Source organism: Argiope bruennichi, chromosome 4, assembly GCF_947563725.1.
Source record: "Argiope bruennichi chromosome 4, qqArgBrue1.1, whole genome shotgun sequence".
In the NCBI taxonomy this organism is placed as follows: Eukaryota; Metazoa; Arthropoda; class Arachnida; order Araneae; family Araneidae; genus Argiope; species Argiope bruennichi.
In genome coordinates, this window is record NC_079154.1 from 86090522 (window position 1) to 86114260 (window position 23739).

At 28.2% G+C, this 23739-nt stretch overlaps 1 protein-coding gene across 2 annotated transcripts in view; it reads left to right on the forward strand.

Moving 5' to 3' along the window:
* The first annotated feature begins 205 nt into the window (after window positions 1-205).
* The window catches only part of LOC129965610 (nephrin-like), a 327045-nt gene continuing 303511 nt past the window's right edge, over window positions 206-23739 (forward strand). The window contains exons 1-2 of one of the 2 annotated variants that reach the window (XM_056079653.1): window positions 206-292; window positions 329-489. In XM_056079653.1, the coding sequence (XP_055935628.1) occupies window positions 396-489 (94 nt within the window). In that variant the 5' untranslated portion in view covers window positions 206-292; window positions 329-395. Of the gene's footprint in view, window positions 490-23739 lie in introns of both variants that reach the window. The other variant, XM_056079654.1, reaches the window with a different exon arrangement.

Here is a 23739-nt window from a genome sequence, read left to right on the forward strand (position 1 = left end):
TTTCCTTCCGGAGACCTCTCTTCGCACTCGATCCTGAATCCAGGTGCGACTCCGCGAATATTCGATACTTTTTCCTGCCCCCCACCCTCCCACTTAATTCATCCCCACCCACCACAGGAGGGGAGGGTCGACAGATACCCTGGCGCCGCCTGGTGGGCAGATCTTACAACTCCGCACTCCATTGGAAGGCCTGCCACGAACCATGCTTCATCCGCATCGTCTCCGCATCCGCAGAGAGATCCGTTGAATCCCATTTCGCGGACTTTCTTCTCCCATCCCAGTGCTTAGACAGGTGTCCAGTGAAAGAAGTAAGGGAGAAGGAGGACAGAGGACACCTGTGATTCTGCAGTGTGACCGTGAGGATTAGTGCGTGCGTGAGGGGTCGTTCGTGAGTGATGGATTGTCGTAGGGGATGCAGAGGATCCTACTGGATGCTCTTGACGATGGCTCTCTACTTGCATTTGCTCAACTTTGCTCTCAACGTCCTAGGTAAGGAAATGATGGGTCCTATATGAGCATCCTTCATATTCTGTCTAGTGTCTTCTTTATCTCTTTCTCTTCTAAGAATTCAACGAAAGTTTTATGAGTGCCACCCGGAGTTCCGTGAAAGAATCTGTGGTATTGTATTGCATTGGTAAACTATGGTTTGTAATTTGAAACACTCGTCTTGAGTTCGTGATAATTTCCGAGAAAGTTATTGTAGCTTATCTTTATTGTTTTCAAAGTGTGTTTTGAATGTGTATGTAAATTTTTTTTCAAGGAGGTATTAAAAATGAAACTTTTTTTTTACAATTTTTATATAAAGAAAGTCCGTACTGTAGATATTTTTCAGATTTTCATCAAAAATGAGAATAATTGAACTATATCCGGGTTTCGGAGACTATGAACGTATAATTACTTAGAATAGTTTTTGGAGTTCTTAAAATATTTCTTCAGCACATTTTTTTTTTTAAATTTTATTTATTTCATCTTCATTAGAAATATTTACAAATGTTTTCTTTTTTTATTCCGTGGTATATGCCGATTATAAGTTATATAACTAAGAAAGAAACAAATTATAAATTTACTAAGCAATTATTATATAAATTAAACTTTAAAAAGCAATTATAACTTTAGAAAGTTATAATTTCTTAACACTATTCTTTTAAATGTTCCTTCTATATGTACATGAAAATTTATTTCAAAATATTATTGAAAAGAGCATTTATTAATTTTTTCAAAAGCGGAACCCTGCCAAAGAGTAGATAATTTTTCAGACTTTCATAAAACTTAGTTACATGCTAGCAATTTATTTGACATCGAAATTTTGTTAATACAAGCATACATTTATTTGGAATTAAGCTTGAAGCTTAAAAAGCATACACTTTATTTATTTATTTAAGTTTTAACTACCATTAGACCGACCTGCAGGATTCAAAATATAATAAAACTTAAATTATAGATAAATGTGAGCTGAACAGTTATAACATGTGAAGGGGTTTTTATGTTTTATTATTAAATCAGAAAAAGCAAAATATTTTTTACGGAGTTTTATAATTTCAAGTGTTTTATGAACTTCTAATTTTGAATGACTGTCTATAGATGTTATGCTTTTTCTTTTATCACATTTTATAAATATATTGTTTGCATACAAAAAAATGTGTTTTCTTTGTATCAAAAATCTTTCAAAAAATGCATTTGAACAAATTTTATCGCATGGCACTTAATAGCAAGAAATGTAACAACAGATTTTTGTATTAAATAATTTATTCGGTCAGTATATAGAATTTAGAAAGAAAAATAAATATTAAGTATTTCTTCAAAGCTTAATCATATATTTTTTGCATTTTGTAAAATAAAATTATTTTATAAATCTTTTTAAGACCAGAAGAAAAATAAAAAGAAAACCAGATGGTTATCATATAGATTCAATTAAGGAAATAAATTTCCAAAATAAATTATCTTTGTCTTTAAAAAAATCAAGCACATGAATTAGAAGAACATAAATAACTTATATTTCAGAAAATGCATTTTTATTGCCGTATGTATTATTTAGATCATTGATAACATTGCTGGTGCAAATGAGTAGATTTTTTTTCTACGGTCTTTTTTAGGCAACGAATCCATATCTACTTAATAATGATATTACTTTAAATAGGATTATAGATTTTTTTTTTAATTTATGTTTGAAAAAACATTATGCAAACAAAAAAATGTATCTAGCTACACGGTTTCGTAATTAAAAAAATCATGTCATAGTTTTGCAAGACTTTAGAATTTTATGATAAAACTTGTAGATAGATAATTTGTTTCTGAATGTTCCAACAAATCATGCGGGAAATAAGTCTCCATTCAATTAATTCTAATATGTTTTTCTTATTTAAGATTGTTTCATCGAATTATTTCGATGAAAATTTGTGCATTTGCCGTTGAAAAGATAAATTTCATTTTTGTTTTAGTTTTTCAATGGTTCATTGCAAAAAATTCTGAAAATGCTTTAAATTATGTGAATCTTTTTTTTTCATATGTTTAAATTTTTATATATCTAGCATAGCGTTATATATATATATATATATATATATATATATATATATATATATATATATATATATATATATATATATATATATATATATATATATATATATATATATATATATTGCTTTACAAATTAAGCGAAAAATGTGTTTGCTGTTTTATTTAATATATTTTTGTAACTAAAATTTATAATCATATTTTATATTAAATAACTTAATTCTAAAATTTAAATTTTTGCACTTCAATAAAATTGCCTATGATTCTTTACAAACTTATCATTCGACATGTTTTTAAACCCACTAGGAAACATTTTATGATAAAAGTAAATTTACTATTTCAAGAAGACGTTATTCAAATTTTTTTTTCAACAAACTCATTTGAAAATCAAATTGATCAATCAACATAATACCAATGATTCCTTAATATTAGTAGATTGTAAAAAACTGATAATATAAATGAAAATATGTTGTAATGAATGTTGTATTTGGTATGTATTGTAAAATACAAGTTAAAGGTCGGAAAGTTTATGGAAAGGATAGAAATGTCCAGAAAATCAACTTCTATCAGTTGTTCATTGATGATGAAAAAAATTATCTAGATTTTCAACTAAAAATAAATGCATTCTGATGCAAAATGCGAGTACTAAAAATTAAAAAAAAATATTTATTATATTTTAAATATAAAATTTGTTGAACTTCCGGGATTTAAAAATTTTATCTTTTCGATTCAAATCAATGATGAAAGATTTTAAGGACCTACTTCTTATAATTCCTAGATATTATGCTAAAGGTTGAAGTAAATTTACAATGGCTTGCAACGCATATTGATTGCTGTCTTATTAAAAATGCGCACCTGATCTTAAAAAAACAAACATAAATAGCTATATAATCACATGTAAAATACTCTTACAATAAGAGATTTGAATATATTTTTATACATCATATTTCTTCGTTGGCATAATTTAGTATGTCGAAAATTGTTCATGATCTTCGGTTTCTTTAAAGGTCAAAAGCGAATTCATTACAGAAAATTAATTGCAGAAGCTTAATCACTCATTGACGCTTTATGGAGTAATAGAAAAATCATTTTTTAGTGTCAATGAAGAATATTTAAAAATAGGAAATAATTTAATATGTCTCATTCTAATATTGTACTAAATAAACATGGTATTAATGACGCTTTATGTTACTCTAAGTGGGTAACATCAGGTAAACTAATTTATCGTAGCTTTTATTCCAAGATTGCATACGTGCTCATTTTTATGCACTTATTTAATTAAAAAATTGACTATTAAATAGTGCAGAAGAATAAAGAATGTTTAGAAAGAAATTTATGTTGCTGCATAAATTATGCTGTGATGGATGACTAAAATGAAAAATAAATGCTTGATTTCTTATTATTTTGCGTAAATATTTTTCAGAAAATATTTTAAGCAGAATTGTTAAACGTTTCACATACAGGTAGACTTTTCCACAAATTGTTTTATTATAAATGAACATATTTTAGTAGGATATCTGAATTTTCGAATCTGAATCAACGATGATATATTTATGAAATGATATTAGAAGCCAGTCCTGCAAGTTCTACAACCATCATACAATAAAATCACATAAATAGAATATTCAATTAAACAATATAAATGTATCGTGCAAGTTTTGCTTCTAAAAATTAAATTAATACAAAAATATTAATAATTATTATTTCATTTTCGTAACGATTGGAATGATATAATCTGATTAATCTAAATTCTTTCTGAATGTTTCAGAGAGTATAATAAAGTTATTAAGCCAAAGTTCTTCATATAATATTGATAAAAAATGTTAATGATGAAATCATTTTAAATATTTTATTAAAACTCGAAATATTTTCAATTAATTATATTATAAATTGTTTTGAGAGTTAATTGTGGTATGTATTATCGTGAAAAAATAAACGAAATTAGAAAGTGCCAACATTCTTCTGTGAATACCGATCCTTTTATCCAGTGAATGTCGAATTATGGATGAATGAATGTTAAAATTTACGAAGAATGTTGATATTTGGCAGATTTTGGTCTTTTATTTCTCGGTTGTTTTTTATACTGATTGTGGTTGCTTACTATTATTAATACTTAATGGAATTTAATCAGTTTATAATAATGAAAACTGGTTTTTTTTTATAATGTCTGACTATCATTCATTTTAAACGGAATTTTTATTTCAGCAATAATTAAATATATAATCTCTCTGAAAAATATAATATCAGAAACGTTGATATATCCTACAAATTTATTTCTTAAATTATAGTTAATGATATAAATGCTTTGATTTATCAAAAAAAAATGTCACTATAAAAAATGTTATTAGGTTTTACTCTCTGTCGTAAAATATGGAATAAGTGAAAGTCATCAATTTTTGCACTTGTGAAACATGATAATTGCCTAATGTCTGTCATATATAATAAAGTAAGATACTGAATTATGTTGAGATTTTTTCTTATGTAAGAAAATGTCCCTTAATATATTTGATCATGTTTTATACTATATATATGTAATATGAAAAGAGATATCGTACAATGATATATCTTTTATATTAAAATTACGTTAACTAAAGCGTTTCTTTGTGAAATCATGCTATAAAGAAAAGTTGCTTTGCAACTTCTAAAACTGATTCATTTTGGAGTAAAATAGTATTATGAAAATATTAATGTCAAGACATTAATATTTTAACGCATTATCAAGCTCATCATTATAATTGTTTTAAAAGTCCATGCCACTAAGGATACCCGGACGCAAAAATTTTAAATTCTTTACAACAAAGAAACAATAAAAATCAAGTGCTCCAATATCTTTCGTGCCAACAAGTCACTGATGCGTGACTAATGTTTTGGCAAAAGACGCAATATCCGTCAGGACATTTTTACATTTATCCTGCCTCTTTTTTTTTCCTTCAAGAGGTGGTTAACAAATGAGAGAGGGTAGGCTGAAGCTGGACGATTATATCTTACAAATGGCATTACTTATTACCTTTAAGACAATGGGCTGCCCATTAGAAAAGAAGAATGGCTTCCCAGCAATGACAATGGTAATCATTGGAAACGAAACCTTTTCTCAGATTTGTCTTATACGTCTCACTGCCTTTTTTGCTTCCTGTTCTGTATATAATCAATTACGGTCCAAGAAGAAAAGTGATGGCTTTATTGGCCACCCGTCTAACATGTTTGGGAAAAATAAGTTTAAAATTATGGTGCACCTACTATTTAAGTCTGGATATATTTCGTAGGGAATATTTATGAAATTGCTTTAGAGCAGTCAGCTAAAGTGACAAAATTCGTTTCGACATAAATAATTCATAACTTATTTCGATAATAATGAGCTAATTTTGATTATTAGTTTAATATATTTTGATAATTATTAGGATAGAAAAAATAGTTATTTAAATAAGCGAAATTTCTTTTGATTTATATATTTGTACTTCTTAAATACAAACCTCGGGTACAATGTAGCGGTTTATTACATTTGAAATTTTCTTATAATAAGGAAATAAACTATTTGGGTGAAATTAATGGATAATGATTTGCTATAAAATTAATTGCAAGACACGTTAATATTCATAAATTATAAGTTATCTATATAAATATCCTTTGTAATGTGGAAATCATTCGTCTTAAAATTAGTTCATAAGCTATGTTTGTGTTCAGATTCATGTGAATTACACTATACTTATAAATAACCAGTAATATACGATCTATAGCCCCTAATATACGATTTATAGTATGAATATTGATGTTGAATTTTCATGTCATAATTAAATCATTTTTTTATTGAATTTTCGATATAGTATCATATATTTTATCATAATGGATTTATCACATTAATTCTCTTCCAAAATGGATTTACTATAGGAAATTTCAATACATATAGTTAACTTTTCTCACAAGTGTCTAATCTAATGTAGCATTCCTTATTTATAATTAGTAGATAACTTAATGTTTTATATTTGTGACCAGTTTTGTGTCCATCGAATCAAAGGCGACGAAAAACATGTCTCAATTTAAGACGCTTTTATAACATTCTCGTTGGATGTTTTTTTTCCCCTTAGAATAGGATAACTTTTATGAAACAATAAAACTCTTTTTGAAAGACATAATGCTTCTCCATCTTCAAAAACAAAAAAAAAATGCTTTGCAAATGCGAACTTTATATATCGCATATGTAAATATGAAAAAAAAAAATAATACAATCTATTCCCAAATTTAAGATTTAATGTACTAACGATACCATGAAATTATTACTTGCTAAAATTAATCATTTATAAATTGCTGAATTATTTTGAGTATATTCTAATAAAAAATCTTATTGAATCAGAAAATATTAATAATAAATCTTTTAATGAATTCATGATATGAGTTCTTTTGAAAAATGATATGAAATAAAAAAGTTAATCGAATATAAGTTTATTATTTTTATTTTTAATGGAAATTCTGGAATAAAAGGGGCAGTATAAATTGAATGAATTATTATCAGTAGTGAAACTAATATATTCCAGTTGATTTAAGTGCTAACGGAAAAAATCATCACCTGAAATTTTTCATAAACATTAAATTAGTAATTTAGAATATTATGCGTTGATAGTAAGCAATAACAAATAACTATATATTTAGGAAGCTGTAAAGCTAAAGGTTGCATATTTTAGAGGAAAATTTCGAATTACTTCAAATAATTAATTAATTATAGAATATATATTGAGCTATAATATTTTAAATTATTATAGCTCAAAAGAGATAAAGATTTTGTATTAAATGCAAATTATTTAACAGATTAGATTTTTCTAATAATAGGCTGAGGAAATTCACAGCCAAAATTTTTAAATTTCCCGAAGCAAATTTACAATATCATTTTTAGCCTATATTTAAGGATGAATTATATTTTACCAGAAACTAACTGAAATAACTGCGCAGATCATACTAATTAGCTAATTGTATGTTTATATAAAAACATGGTATAATTTATTTAATTTCTATTAATAAATCGGATTTCCTTTGCGCAATGCATAATCACAATAAATTAATAAAGAAATTTACTTTTAGGTTTTATTCTATAAGGGTGATAAAAATAAAAATCAAATTTCAGGTTTTGAATCAACTGTTGTGTTTGAATTTATTGAATTTTTAAGTTCTGTTTGAAACAAAAAGTCGCGCATGCAATATGCTATGCTCTTGTAAATATACTTTATATTTATTTACTTGGACATATTATTATTTTTTGCAGTTTACGATGGTTAATAATCTATTTCAGAAATCATCTAGTTTTGAGTAAGACATTGCATTAGTTTCTGTGAAGAATCTAATGCAACCATTAATTTTTCCTGTAAAATTTCCATCTAACTTCCATTCCATTGTCTTAATACATCGTAAATACAGTTTTCTACATTGACGAGCAATAAATTAATATGCTTTCCTTCTCAATCATTTTAAAATGTCAGAAACTTTGTTTCAAATGTAGTTGAGAAATATCCGTTTCCTTGTAAACTTATTTTTAGACTTAATAAGCCGATTTCGAGTAGTTTCTTTGCTCAACGATTCTTATTTAAAAACAAATCAGTTCTAAAATCTTTCTGTATCAACAATCTTAATAGCTCATAACTTTTTAAAGATTCTTTATTATTTACTTTTAATACTAAATAATCTTATATTTTATACTATGTAAATATTAAAAGGGCTGTGCGTCAAACCATTTTATAAAACTCTTATTTTAGAATTTCCTAAATGATTCTTACAATGTTGTTAAACCAGAGAGTATGCTTTCACCGAAACGTTCTCATATGTTTTCGCATAAAATATTTATACCTCTTCGTCCTCATAAAATTATGGATCTTGGCTAAGGCCCGAAATTCTTTGCATGGCATTGGTGACTGATAGTTACGAAATATAGAGTTTCCTCATGAATCTAACACTTTATTGAATATATCACGATAATATGTATTTTGGATTATTTTTAATCAGCCGATTGAGACCAAAATTTGATAGAAAAAACTCCACCTGTAGTCAAAAATTTGATTAACAAATTTGATTAATTTAAGTCATTGCGTTTACTTACATGCAAAAGGACAGGCTGACTGACGATCAACCAATTAATGGATTTGTTTCAAAGTTTGATAGGTATTGATAATTTAGATGTTAAAACTGTGTACCAATTTTTTTTACTCTCATTGCATTTTGTAGTTATTGAATTCGTAGTTATTTTGCAGTTATTAATTAGTTATTATTGCTCTTGCATGAGCCAAGTAGACAGATTTTCTATGAATGGATTTCGTTCAAAGTTTGACTGAGCTCTAGAAATTTATTTATAATTTCATTCACCAAATTTCGGCCATTTTGCTCAAGGTGGTTTTGAATTTATCGTGTTATCAGACGGAGAGACATAATGATATATTTTTTTTTTATTCGTGGAAGTCTGAAGTTGGAGATTATTTAAAATTTCGAATTCTATTTTTTTATAATTAAAATAATTCGTCCATATTCAGTATATGAAGAAATAAAATACATTTAAAATTCATATTTATGTTATGGGCTATACTTGCATGCATAAAAAAGCCGAAAATGCAAGTCTCAATTTCACGCATTAAGTAAAACCTGTCATATTACGATAAGCACATGAGACATTTTCTCTTATCTTTATTTTTATACGTAGGATGTATGCATTGTTTATTGTTCCACTGTCGTGTTTCCGCTTCCGATTCTTCTGCTTAATGACTTCCCTAACTGTATAAAATACTTTCCCTAAACCAAAGATGACAGTCGAAGCTACATACTTTCAAGTAAATACAAGTTCATGCTCTAACGAACTCACAGAAGGTGAAAACGATTCTCTGAGAGAATGAGAGCTGAATTATTTAGAAAGGATTAATAGAGATATATGGATTTCGTGAAAAGTTTCCATATTTATTATGTGACTGGTAAAATTTTTGGTGTAGTTTAAAGATGATAAATTGAACCACAAAATTACCATCTAGATTTATACTTACCAGAACTTACTTTCAAATTTATTTTGCCAAAGATTTGCTTTTACAAACAATAATAAATTTTTTGCTTTTATAAGTAATTCTCATCAAGGTAACAATTATATTGCTTTAGTGATATGGACAATAATGATGATTTTTAGGTAATTTTCTGTAGTAAAACTACCTATTGCAATCGTTCTCATGGCAAGATAATAAAGAAAATTTCTTCAGTACTTTTACCTATCATTTTCCCTAGAACTCAAAACCACTCTTCGTTCAAAAGTTATATTGAGAAATATAGAAATATCGGACGAGTTCGTAAATGGTCCATCTAGCTCAAAGGGGGTGGAAATGTTGGAGATTTGACATTTCATTTCGCTATAACTTTCCAAATATTGAAGACAGAAAAACAAATTTAATTAGCCAAATTAGAGTGCCAGTAAGACGAACAACTTTTGTATTTCAAGTTTTTTAATAATTGAAATATCTTAGAAGTTAAAAATCAAAATGTGATTTTCAAGTCCGGATTTTTGCTGGTTTCTAACATTAACAGTCCATCTTGCTATATAGTAACTCAGCTGTAAAGAATCTACCATTGATTTCCAGCTTCCTGATAAGTTTTTTAACTAAAAATATTTATTTCGTATAATATTATAGCATAAATTTAATTTCATAAATGGTAATTCCAAAAATTTCAATTATGTTGTATCATTCTTTTCTTAATAATAATGGCAACAAATAACTTTTTAGAAGTATAAATTATGAGAAGAAAATTCTTAAATACTTCTTATAGATCTGCCGGACAATTGTGCTCCTTTTACAAGAGCGTTTAGTTATTAATATAGTTTATTTTGGGATCAAGCATATATCCCGCTGATGGTTAATACATCTCTTTGTTCCCTGCCTATAGATTGTTTAAAATAGAAGGAAGTGGACAAATCATTGGCCCCTGGACCCATGCCAGATAAATAACGACGATCTCGCATAAGTTCCCTCCCATTATAGAAAGATTTACTTCTCTGCTATAGATCGTTTCCATTCGTCAGTATTGTAAATATGGAACAATTTTACTTATAATTCCTATTCGTTAAAAAGTAATCTATACCCTTTTTCTTTGTTTTCTAAAGTAATGGAGTTTCTTATAGACACTGACATGTTTATAGAAAGGGCATATAGATTTTAATAATAGTCGTGTCCAAGAGTTCTCCTTCTTTTGTTCCCATGCTGTTAAGGAATGAAATCATAGTGTTTCTCAGAACGTTCCAGCAATATATATATATATATATATTTAAAATTTAATCGGTCTCAATTTTGTTGCTAGCTGTTCTTTTTTCTATTTCTTTCACAAACTATTTCGTGATTATCAATAAAAAAATTGGTTTGGTTTTTCATCATTTCATATATTGCCATCAGAAAATATTCGAAAATATAGAATTGAGAAATGCATTTTATTTATTCAATGATTACATTCACATGCCGTTTTGAATAGACACTATTTCTATTTGAAGCGGATTGCCAATTTTAAACATTGGCATTTATACCAAATGGAACACTTCTCTATATTTCTACAACAGATATCGAAAATTACAGAATTTTGATTTTGATGAATTTATTGTGGGCTAGGTTTGCGCATACGACGAATCGTGAGAGAGTGTAATGATGAAAAAACGATATTCTCTGTCTCCGAAAATTTATGAAAAATCTCTTTATTGAATATTTCAAGTAATTGACCTCTTTGACATATATTTTAAATTCCTCATCACACTATATAATAAATAAAAAAAGATACTTCTCTATGTATTTTCAACTTCAAAAAATTTGATATCATAGATTTTTTTAATCTTTATGTCCCGCCAGCAAAAACGCTTAAATCTTACCTATCAATGGCATTTTTTATATTTATTTAAGGCTTGTCAATCCACTTATCAGTCTTATACGCTTTTGTGGAGGCTTATTTTGCTTCCCAATTGCACTGAAGACATGCCTACGTGCTGATTGGACTTATCTTCTTGCCAGTTAAAGCTAAAATTAGTTCTAATTATCACAAATCAAGAATACTTTTCCAACTGAGTAGAATACTCTCCGCGCATCTGGTGATTTCCCGCAAGAATACCGAGCGGTGAATTCAGAAAACGTTTTTTCTGTTTCCGTTTTTTACTTGCTTTTTTTTTTTTTTTTTTTTTCCTTCCTGGAAAAATCTCCTTAGGAATTGGATCTTCCTGTATCCCTAGACCATTTACCCTGATTGAATATCTGCTTTCACGCTAGCATCCCAAAAGACACAGGATCAGACTTTGCTTAAAAAGGCAATATTCGTGCCAGTAGAAAAAAAAGGTAATAAGGGCCTTTGGTCGTACATCAAAAAGGAAAACAAAGTGAAATACAAGATGGCACAGTTTGAATAGCTGGAACGCGAAAGCCTTATTTCCTTTTTAAATATTGTTTGCCCTTTGCAGTGATGGAAACTCACATGAGATCAAATTAATGGGAATCTGAAGTTTGGGGGAAATGAATAAAATTCTTTTCCGTAGCTGTGTTTCGGAAAAATGTTATGTGCATTCTGTCTTTTGAAACTTGTCTCGATATTTTTTTAGACTTTAATGCTCTTCTGTTTCGAAAAATTAATTTATATTCTAATTGACTATTCTTGCATTTTTTCATCCATAATTCTGTCAAATACTAATAGGGTGATTATAAATTGTAATAATAGTAATAGTAATGTAAATAAATAAAATTTAAGTATAAAGTTACACAGAAACTAATAATGGCCTAATTTTTGTAAACAATAAAAGTCATTTTCTTCCAGAGAACAGGTTAACAAATTATTTTTATCAAACGAGATTGCGAATTAAGTTGCTTTAATTTTATATTACGAGTTTGAAATTAGGTAATTCGATGTACGTACAACGTTTAAGCTTGGTGATTAAAGGGTAAAAAGTGATGGAAAATATACATTTAAAATATTTATCCATTTAAATCATCCATTTAATCCATTAAATCATATTTTGAAAGTGACTGAAGCAAGTTCTTTTTCTTTTATATTGAAGTCACCAAAACTAGATGAAGTAGTGCCTGCCCCCCCCCCGAAAATTTCTCGCAATCTCTTGTATAAAAATCTTATATATCTTCCTCCGCATAAAGATTATGACCGCAAACTCCTTGCATGTCATTGACCAACGATAGTAACAAAATATAGGTATTTGACATGAATAGCATTTTAATGAATTTATCTCACGAATATGTATTTTGGGAGCCGTTTCTTCCCCTCCGATTGATACCAAAATTGGGCACAAAACTGCAATTGTAGCCACAAGATAACATACCGAATTTCATTGCATTTACTTGCATGCAAATCCACAGGTGGATGAACAACCAATATTTTAAATAATTTATATCAAAATTTGATAAGTATTTATATTTTGTATATTAAATCTGTGCATCAAATATTAGTAACCTATCTCTTTGCATTTTGCAGTAGTCGAGTTCACTTGTACTCGAACAGACAAACATACTTTTGTTAAATGGATATGGATCAAAATTTAATAGAAATCTGCACATAGTGTTGTAATTCCATATACCAAATTTCATATCCCTATTGCAAGCCGTGTTGAGTTATCGTGTTTACAAGCAGACAGACACACATAATAATATTTATTATTATTATTATCATTCCGAGAGCTCTGAAATGTCAGAGAGTCATCAAAATTTCGAAGTTGAATTCTTTAACTATCACAGTACTTATTCTATGTTTGTAATCGAGTTCACTTGAACAGACACTCAGACAGACTTTTGGTAAATAGATATCGTTCAATTTTTTTAAAAAAAATCTGCAAATTTAGTCTTAATTCCATAAACCAAATTTCAGCTCTCTAGCTCAAAGTGGTTTTGTGTTATCGTGTTTACAGACATATAGACTAATAAATAGATAATGCATTTTTTTTTTTTTTTTGAATTAGAACTCTAAATATGGAGAGTCATTAAAATCTCGAGGTCAAAATTTTTAAAGATCACAACACTTATTTTATGCTTAGTATATAGAAACTAAAAACGTTATGTGTGTGTTGTGACTTATGACACTTTTTTTATAAGCCCGCTGACAGTCATCTGAACAATTTAAGCTGAGTAAGCGTCTCTTGTTTTTTCAGTAGCTCTAACTAGGCCCAAGAGTACGACTTAGCTACTTCATGCGTCACATTCGCTTGTACAGCCCCTTTTTACAAGGGGACACATTCACACACCTCACAAATAGAACACAGAAGAAAAAGAACCATGCTCGAATCGAAACTCAAACCCGGAACGCCCAGATCACAGAGAAGACAAGCTACCCTATGCCAGGACGCTGGCAAAAAAATAATAATTACTATGCATTCCCTCATGCTTCATTCCCAAACACAAAGGAAGAATATTTAGTTTTTTAATATTTTGTTTCTATATATATATAAAGCATTAAAAATAAAAATGAAGTACTATAAAAATAACTTTTTTCTGAGAGCATTTTTATACTGTGCAGTATGAAATAGAATTCGCTTCTTTTTAAGGTAAAAGAACAAGCAAATTCTAAGGATTTACAGAATGATAAATTGAGTTTGCATGAAAACAAACAAAAATAAAGTATTCTATTAAAAGAATATGTTTTCGAAGTAAAAACTATTATAATTCTGTCGCAAAGCCTCGATAATTAACGACTCGACACTGTTCTTAAACCAGCATTAAGCATTGCATTTTGAGAGCTAGAGGACATAAATGTCTGCGATACAGCAGGAATTACTCAGTATATTTCGTGGTAAGGCGAAAGTAAACCTAGTTAATCTTTCTGGAAGCGCTTAAACATAATCTAGAATTATCTTTTTGCCTTGCGTTATAAAAAAAAATGAACTTTCCGAACAGTCTCGAAATGACGACGTAAAATCGAACTTTCCAATCCATTAATTTTCAAACTTTTACGACCGTAATTCGTCAAAGATTGAGCAAAACAGCCAGGAAATTTAATTTTTTTTTCCGCTACTCCCTTTTTGGCTCAGGCCAGTAAAAGAGAAAGTTGTTTCTTGTCCGTAATAAGTTTGGGGATTTTAAAGTGCCTTCCAGTTGCCTTACAAAAGAAGATTCTTTCTTGTGTAGACCCATAAAAAGACGGCGAGCAAATATTTATTACGCTTTTCCGGGTCTTTACTTTCAGTAATTGGAGAGCGCGACATTGATATGAACGTTGAACTGAGTTTTGCTTCATCAATTCCTAATTTGTTTTGCCTTTCCTAGAAAAAAAAGAAGAAAAAAACACCAGCATTGTATATATGGGTCAATGACAGTAAATTTTGAAAGCTTATCATCTTTATAATAAGTTCAAGTATAATAGTTTGAACCTTCTTCGTCGTTCAAATCACCTTTTAAGAAAAAAGAGTATAATAACATTTTGAGAGATAGTTATATTTATAATGTTGTATTTTGGATGTTTATAGCTTAACTTAATAACTTAATGAAAGGAATTCTCTTTCATCTTTCTTTTTACAATTAGGTATATTGGGAAGGTAACGTATTTTATTAATATCAATAATTATATTCTTTCGTGATATTGTCCTAGCAGATTATGTAAATTATTTCGGACTGAAAATGTAAGCATGCATATGTGTCTAAATAAATAAGAATTTAATAAAGGTCTCTGTGAAATTATATGTAATTTTGTCCAAAAAATTTGTTCATATGCAGTAATAATATAAACATAACCTATTGTTTATATTTTTTGGCTGAAACTAAAAAAAATAGATAAAATTTAATTCAAAAAGTATCTCAAGAGATTTCTCAAATTCTACATTATTTCTTTATGCAAGTTATCCACTGAAATTTTGACCAAAAACACTAATAGAGCCCTCGGTCTTGCTGATTTTATATAATGCATCCATTCTAATATTAATATTTTTTCAAACAGTTTTGCCGCAAACATATTTTATTTAAAAACAAATATTTTGTATGTGTTAAAATATGGCTAAATTCTAAAGATTTAAATTTCTGCATTATAGCCAATCAACGACAGTCGTTCAATGATTGTCAAATTTTGGGTGAATCAGTGGCATACAGAAGAAGAATCAGGGACCTAAATATGACTAAGGATCAGAGACTATAATTATTTAGTTTCATAATTTTTTTGAGCATTTCAGTGATTACCTCGAGCACATAAAATATAATTTTAAAGCCATTTAAGTCACATTTTGAATTTGAAATATAATGTTATGAATTTGTAACATACTATGCAGTAAGGTTTGTAATAAGGAACAGGTTTTTAGAGATATTGTAATGGCTACTGAATGGATACCAGTCGATGATTCCCTGCCCACAACAAACTTGGCAATCATTTAGCGACTTTAAGAAGAAAAAGGTTTCAGAATATTCGAAATACTTGGCCAGGACTCCGTTAAGGGTGAATTCCAAAGATTTTTCAGAACATTCTATACTCTGCAGTGGAAGCTATATAAGCATAGGTTCTCAAACGAAAGGTGTCAGTCAATAGTGGATATTTGAGTTGAGTTCAAGCTAGTAGTTGAACGAAGTATCTCTCCGGAGTTTGGATTTCAGCGAGATTTCTCTTAATGCTGTTGCAGTAGTTTAATAGTAATTTGATGCTTTCATGCTGCTGATTTCTGCAAGTTCTTTTTTGTGCACGCTTCATCAGTGTTTTCTAACGTGCGTTTCGTGCTTTGTGTAGAATTAAGTCTGATTATCTTTTACTGAGGCCTGCTGGACTATCCATCATACACTGGTTGGACCGATTTTTTTTCATATTAATATGCTTATTTTAATAGTTTTGTATTATGGGATTCGAATAGAATGGATAATGTATATAAATAAACTATTTTATTTGTTAAAAATGTTACATTAATTCCGATATGATCGCAATTTATTGACACTTTAATCTCTACCGCCTCTCTACTCTTTCAAGTAAATTTGAAATCTTTTCTGTTACTTGAAAGAAACAAATTTGGTGATATAGATAATTAGCACATACATGAGATGGCTAGTTAACGACTTTTAAATTCTGTATTCATAACTAAGCATTATACATTCGAAACTCACATAACTACATAAAAAATACAAAAAAAATAGTGTCTTTATAAAAGAATTGTTTTATGTTGTTTTTACCATAAAGAATGCTACAAGCACACACACACACAAAAAAAAAACATCATACATTGGAATCAAGAAATTTATTTAATATTCTTCTCCATAACTACAGCTTTCCATAATTTTCAAAAGATTTCATAACAATTAAAATGTTTTAAAAACTATCATTCATACAATGCATATTACAAATTTCACAATTGACAGTCGAAATTAATTTATAATGACTTTACTTGATGTCTTAAATATCATCGTACATTTTGGCATTCAATACGAAAAATCGCATTGCTGCCCAATCTTTTCCTTCAAGGAAATGTTTGAATTAATTGAGGATTAAGTCTAATCTTGTATTAAACTGAAGGGATACTTCGCTTCACGCAATAGTAAATATCTAATGCTTGGAAAGTTTGACGACTTTTAATTAGTATCTGTCAAGCACTATCTCTGAAGTGCAAAATTGTTCAAACGCTTTATTTGACAGTTTTTAATATTCTAGCATCCGTATTGTAAGTAGATTTTGAATTTCACTTCAGATTAGACGAGTTGTTTTATCTTTTGGCAGTAATTATGCATTTTTTTTTCTAAAATTCGTTGATTAGATTATACTTATGTATATAGTACTCTTGAAAACTTGTGAATTCTGACTAATTACTTTTTTGCAGTAAGAAAAGGGAATTGACTTGTTAAACAAACGATCTTCGAATTGAAAGTTTAAAATGATGTAGTGACAAGTCAAGTAATTTTTAGACATTTAAACATGAATAGTTTGTCAAATTTTAGAGTTTTCTGTAGTAGTTTTCAAAAAAGGAATAAATATTATTCACTTTTATTTTCCCTTATATAATCTTGAATTGGTGTTATAATGACTAATGAAACATTGCATTTATAAGAAAAAATTTTATAAACATTATGTTTGAAAGAGTATATTTAATTAAAAAGGAAAAAAACTGAGTTTAATAAGTTATATATTGTGCATTCCTGTGTTTATATTATGATATTAAAATAAGAAACAAAACAAAACATTTATCATGCTACATGAAGTGGCCTCTAAAATGAATTTGTAAGAAAAACTTTGAAACAATTTTTTTATTTATCTTTTCTTTAAATTTCGAATTTTTAGCAGTTTTGGGTCTATCAATAAAATAAATCGTCATAAATTAAATCTTTGAATTTCTTCAGCTTCTTTCAAAGAATATTTCTCTTTCGATTTTGCTATAAATATACATCTCTTTCTGCCTTTCACATATTTATACATAAATCAGCCACTTACATTGTAAATATCGCATTCTACAGCTTATTACTGGCTAAATTCAAAATCTATTAAATATTCAAATGCGATGATATATATAAAATTTATTCTATTTTTAATTGAAAGATATTATAAGAGAATATTTCAGAATGATACTAAGCGGCTACTAATACTTAAAAATATCTATATTTTGGATTTGAAAATACTAAGAGTTTAAAGAAATAAATTTGAATTGAAATAATTAATCCAGGCAGTTTTAACGTATTCGTATAGATATTGATTTTTTTCCCTCCTTACTTGCAAATAGGAAAAGAAAGAATTTATAACATCTTATTTTAATGAAAGAAATGTTTAATTTTCTATTTTGTAAATATTTCAAATAAATGATCTCAGAAAAAGTATTTTGAGAATCTTTAATCAACAACTAGAAATTGTGAATATTAATCTGTAGAATATACATTATGTAGATTATTTCACTTTCTGTTTATTAAGTTTTTAAAAAAAACACATTAAAAAGTAAGTTTTTATCAATATATTTATAAAAGAATGTGTTTACTGTTTCCTTCAATGATTTCCAGTGAAATAGTTAATTTTATGCGAGAATGCTTATTCATTTCAATATTGTATTGATAAACATTTTCATGTATACATATATAAAAAAAATATGTTTTCTTAAGGATTTGTTTAACATGGACAAGAGGATATTAAGAAATAGGTTTTTAAGTCATTGAATGTTTCAAATTTGTCTAAATTTTTAACTCCTCCCCATCAAATATTTTCAAAAACTGAAAGTAAAATGGAAAGCCAACGCATTCTTCAAAGTAAATATTTTGTTTTATAAAGAAAATGTTGCTTTATTCTATTTGTTTGAGAATCTTATCTTAAATAATTTTGCCAATTTTTGAAGTTGTATTGAAAGTAAACATTTGTTTGGTTTTTATACATTTATCAATTTAATATAAATAATTAATTATATTCCGTGCTTGAGGGTTTCTTTATTAATTTGATGTTTTCAGATTAAGGGTAATAATTTTCCATTTGCTTACAAACTTTAACCAAAAGATATAATAAACAAATAATATAAAAAAATATGTTTTTTTTTTCTTAAAATTTTATTTGCAGCATCATAATCAAATTTTAAAGGAAGAACAAATTTTGCTTTATAAGGGAAATTTCAAAATATAATAACTCTGAGAAATGAAATAAGCATATCTAATGCAAAAAAAAAGCCTACAATGTCTCTTTAAATGCTATCATTTATTTACAAATCCACGCAACGGTGGCCGAGCGAAATGTCTCGCTCGCGGTGTCAGAGGGCTCAAATTTGAAACCTGATTCCAGTAAAGATCCGTCGTGTATGCGGTTATAATGCACATTTAAACTGATTTTGTGAGCAATACGTCCTCACATAGGTGAGGGAGTTTGAAGAGGGTTATTAGCTCAGGCGTCTTTCATTTCATCTGACCGGAGTTTAATTTTCGATATCTATTCCAAAATAGCCTCAGCGTTTCTTTCAAATGAGGTCTTGATATAACTAATCTAATTTAATAATTTCCCAAATGATACTAAGGGAGCGAGTTAAACAAAAGCATTTTAAATTATTATTATTTAATTAAATCACAATTTATATAAATTAATCTATAATTATTATAATAATAAATTATATTATTTAAATAAATAATACATAATATTCACCTTTTCTAATTATCATAAAAATATATTTTGGTATGTTTCGGCGCATAAATCATGTTTGCATATTTTCCATTACAGACATAGAAATGAAACACTATGCTTTTATATTCTTTCTTCCTTAATATTTGTAGTTTTACCTTTCTACCTCTAGATATTACTTCTTCATACAAAGATGTGGTATATTTCAAACTTATTTATTGATATGTGTTAAATGTGGTATATGTAATAACACTTTTAACACTATCCTTACGTCTTCTGAATTTGGTGATGAAGTGGACACTAAAGAATTTCCATTATTTTTTGGTTATTTGTTGCATGAAAACCCATAATGTTTTGACACTAACCCATATTGTTTATTATTAGCCCTGGTATATTCAGAGGGCATTTAAACAATATGGAACGTTCTAGTTCCCAGGTGTTCTACGGATATATCAGTGTTAGGAATGCTGTTTCGCAACAAGAGTTTCTTCTAAAAGTATGGAAATCAGGAAAATTTACGCTTCTATCACCTTTGGTACAATTTTTGTTTGTTCTACGAAGATTCAAATTCTAATTTAACAGCTGATGAAACTTCAAATATCTATCTGTTGCAAAGCTATTTATGAGAAAATTAAAGCTTTTCAAATCATTAGGTATATTTAACTCTACTAAATTTCCTATAGGTCAAAAATGTTACCATATTTAATTGTGCAATCAGAATTTGTTCGTAACTTAATTACTGACATTTCATTGTAGTATGTTTTACAGGATTACAAAAATCTGTTCAAATGCTGAAAATAATGTATCTGTAAGCAAAGAAATAGTGCATTAACTTCAAGCTATCTATATCTCAACAATGTTTTTGTTTTCTTCTTTTTTTATATGGGTAGTATTACAAACTATTTAAAATATTTTTCTTAATTATTATTGTTATTCTCTATTGTTTTTATGCATGATAAACTATTCCAATTTTTAATATAGTTTTGAAATGATGGAATTTTATTCGGTTTTGAAGCTGTTAAAATTAAATCTTCTTCAGTAAATGCATAAAATTTTAAGATAATCCTATTAGCATCAAAGAATTTATGTACGTATTTTTTAATGAATCCCCCGGCTTTTGCCATTGAAGGTATTTGATAGGAAATTAAAGAAATGAAAAAGTTTTGTCTTTCATAAATATATAGCGTCATTTTAGCTTTGAGATATTTTTTCTACTAAATCGAATCGAAATTTCGTATTTGTCATCCCGTTGAGATGCCAATTTCTTTAACAAAATTGGAATAGCCCAAATATTAATAATAAGCATGTCTCTAAAACAAAGATGCGTTCTACCAGCTTCTTTTTCATTGTTTTAAATCAATTAATTCTTGAAAGGATCCTTTTCATTTATAGAATCTCTGCGGCAAATCTCTTAAAAATACAAATAGTCGACAATCCGTCTTCGCGAAATCTTTTCATTTTATGTTATATATAAAATGGAAATATAAAATATTATATATAAAATGGAAACTCGACTCATCAAAACTCGGCAATGCAACATCTTAGAAAAATGTTGTCATCTTGAGTAACTTAGTAATATTGGCAGAACCCGAAAATTGCCAAATTAAGTAGGAAATGTAAAAATTAACTCTAGAACTTAAGATTCTTCGTACTTAAAGATTCTTCCATATTTTTAGAGATATCTGCATTTGTTGTTTTGTGTACTCATTTGTTTGTCTTTCCAATCGTATCAATGTCCGATTAAGAACTAGAAGTATAGTCACTTTAGTTTTACCTTTTCCTCCCGGGGGGGGCACCTCGAAATGAGGATGATATGCTTCCGGCATGGTGGTTGGATCTCGCCACCCTGGATGGTACACAAATAGGTGGGGGATCAGACTCCTCCCATCGATGACGGGACGAGTTATACCTTCGGGGAGAGTTATACCATGGCCAGTGATGGCCTTTAGGATTCAACCACAGTTCCCGCCAGTGTAGCTGTTGCGGAGGACCGGTCATTCAGCCTTATGGTTTAAATCTGTGTGCCTGGGAGTCGGTTGACTTACCATAAAATTTTACATTTTTAATCATAAGTATGGCTTTAATATTTCCAAATCAATTTCTTATACCATAAAAGTCTAATATCTAAGATCGTGAGTGTTACATTAAAACAATTGTTCTATATTAACCAAAATCAAATAAACTAACCTATATAATTCTAAAACTAAGAGAATTGCAAATTAACAATTAACAGATCATTAATAAAATTTTTGGGGCTTATTTTATAAAATTGCACTGGAATCTGAATAAAACCAATAAAAAATATACAGTTAGGTTCTAACACATCAGTACTTGACACTGAATGTACAAATCTACATCGTCTACGCATGTATAATTTAATTACCGTCAAAGGTACTAATTCGACAATAAATTCAAAGCAGTATTAATATAGCTTAGATTGTGATATGAAAAGCAATACAGAAGTATCTGCACTTTTCTCTTCAAATACCATAATAAAATGAAAATATATATTTACTATTCATCAATGCATAGATACTAATGATTAATAATAATAAAATGCATACTTTAATTAAAATTAATTTGAGAAAAATCTGGAATTTGCCACAAAAGAAGCAATTTTCTTCCGAAAAAAAGAATTCTGAGTTTGTGACACATACGAATTTTGAGAAAAGAATAGCATTCTAAAAACTAATTAAGTATGAAAAGAATCACAGAATCCCCGAGTAAAATGCGAACAAAAACACTAGTCAGAATAATTCACGAGGTGAAGTGCCTATGCGTTGTCTACAAATGTCTCTAGATCTCTTTCTACTGTCAGCCTTTCCAAGTTTCACAAAATAATCTTCTAAAAATCAGTCTTCCAAACCCCTTAGAGTCACGCAAATGTTCCATTTTTGAATGGTATGACACTGAGGGGAGTGGTACCGTGTTCAGCGTCTAATTTTCTTTCAATAGTCATCGTATCCTTTATCCATATATTTTATGTCATATTCAATGTTGATTGTTTCTGCCAATTCGAGAAATTTCTTCTTTTCAAGATATCTTCTTTCATGGTCTTTGAATAGGTCAAGGATAGAAAGAAATTTTTATCTCCTAAGTTTCTTTTTTTATATCTGTAAAAAAATTCCCATTGAGGGTTTTTTTTCTAATATTGATGAGATGTTATACATGGTTATTTTATTCTTCTTCCACAAGTTGTTCTTTTTTAATCATCTCTGAATGCCATCAATTGATTGTGTAAACCATGAGCAGTCATGCAAGTAAATTTCTTCTTTTGTTTAAAAAAAAAAGAAATTAATGTTTCCGTCAATGAAAATCATATCGTCCATCTGATTTTATCCAAACTGTGTATTTTCGACGTCTATTGTCTTAGTTAAAAAATAATTATTTATAGAATTTTTTCTATTCATATCTGTTGCTATTTATAGTGTCTAAAAAGTAGGTGGCGCTATGTGCATTCACTTTCATTTGCATGTATTACATACTTTTTTTTCTAAATTCCTTCTTTTGTTTAAAAAAAGAACTATTATTTCCGTAAATGAAAATCATATCGTACATCTAGTTTTATTCAAATTGTTTATTTTCTGTGCGTATTATCGTAAAAAAAAAGAATTATTTATAGAATTCCATAAAAAAGAATCATTTATGGATTTTTTTCTGTTATTTTCTCTTACGATTTACAGTGTTTAAGAAGTAGGTGATGCTGTATGTATTGACTTTCATTTGTATGTGCATTTCATTTATACGTACTCTTTCTTGTAAATTTCTTCATTTGTTTAAGAAAGAGAAATGAATATTTCCCTCAATGAAAATCATATCATAAACTTATTTAAACTATATATTTTCGGTTTATATTGTCTTAATGAAAAAAAAAAGATTTATGGAAATGTTTCTATTATTATTCGAACGAATAATTACGTTTACAGTTTCTAAAGAATAGCTATGCGTATGAATTTCATTTCTATATTATACATTCTATTTCTGGTATATTGCACTTCTGCAAATACCTCGTACAATAAATATGTGTGTTTGAGAGCACTGTAGTTTTCTCTTAACGAGGGGTGACATGATATGCAGTTCAGCAGCGAGGAATCAGTTTCTTACAACGTTCTTTTTTTAAAGAGACTAATATATAAATTTAGCTTTTTTAAGAGAATTATATATAAATTTATAAAATAAATTTTCCATAATTTTAATATGAAAAACAGACAT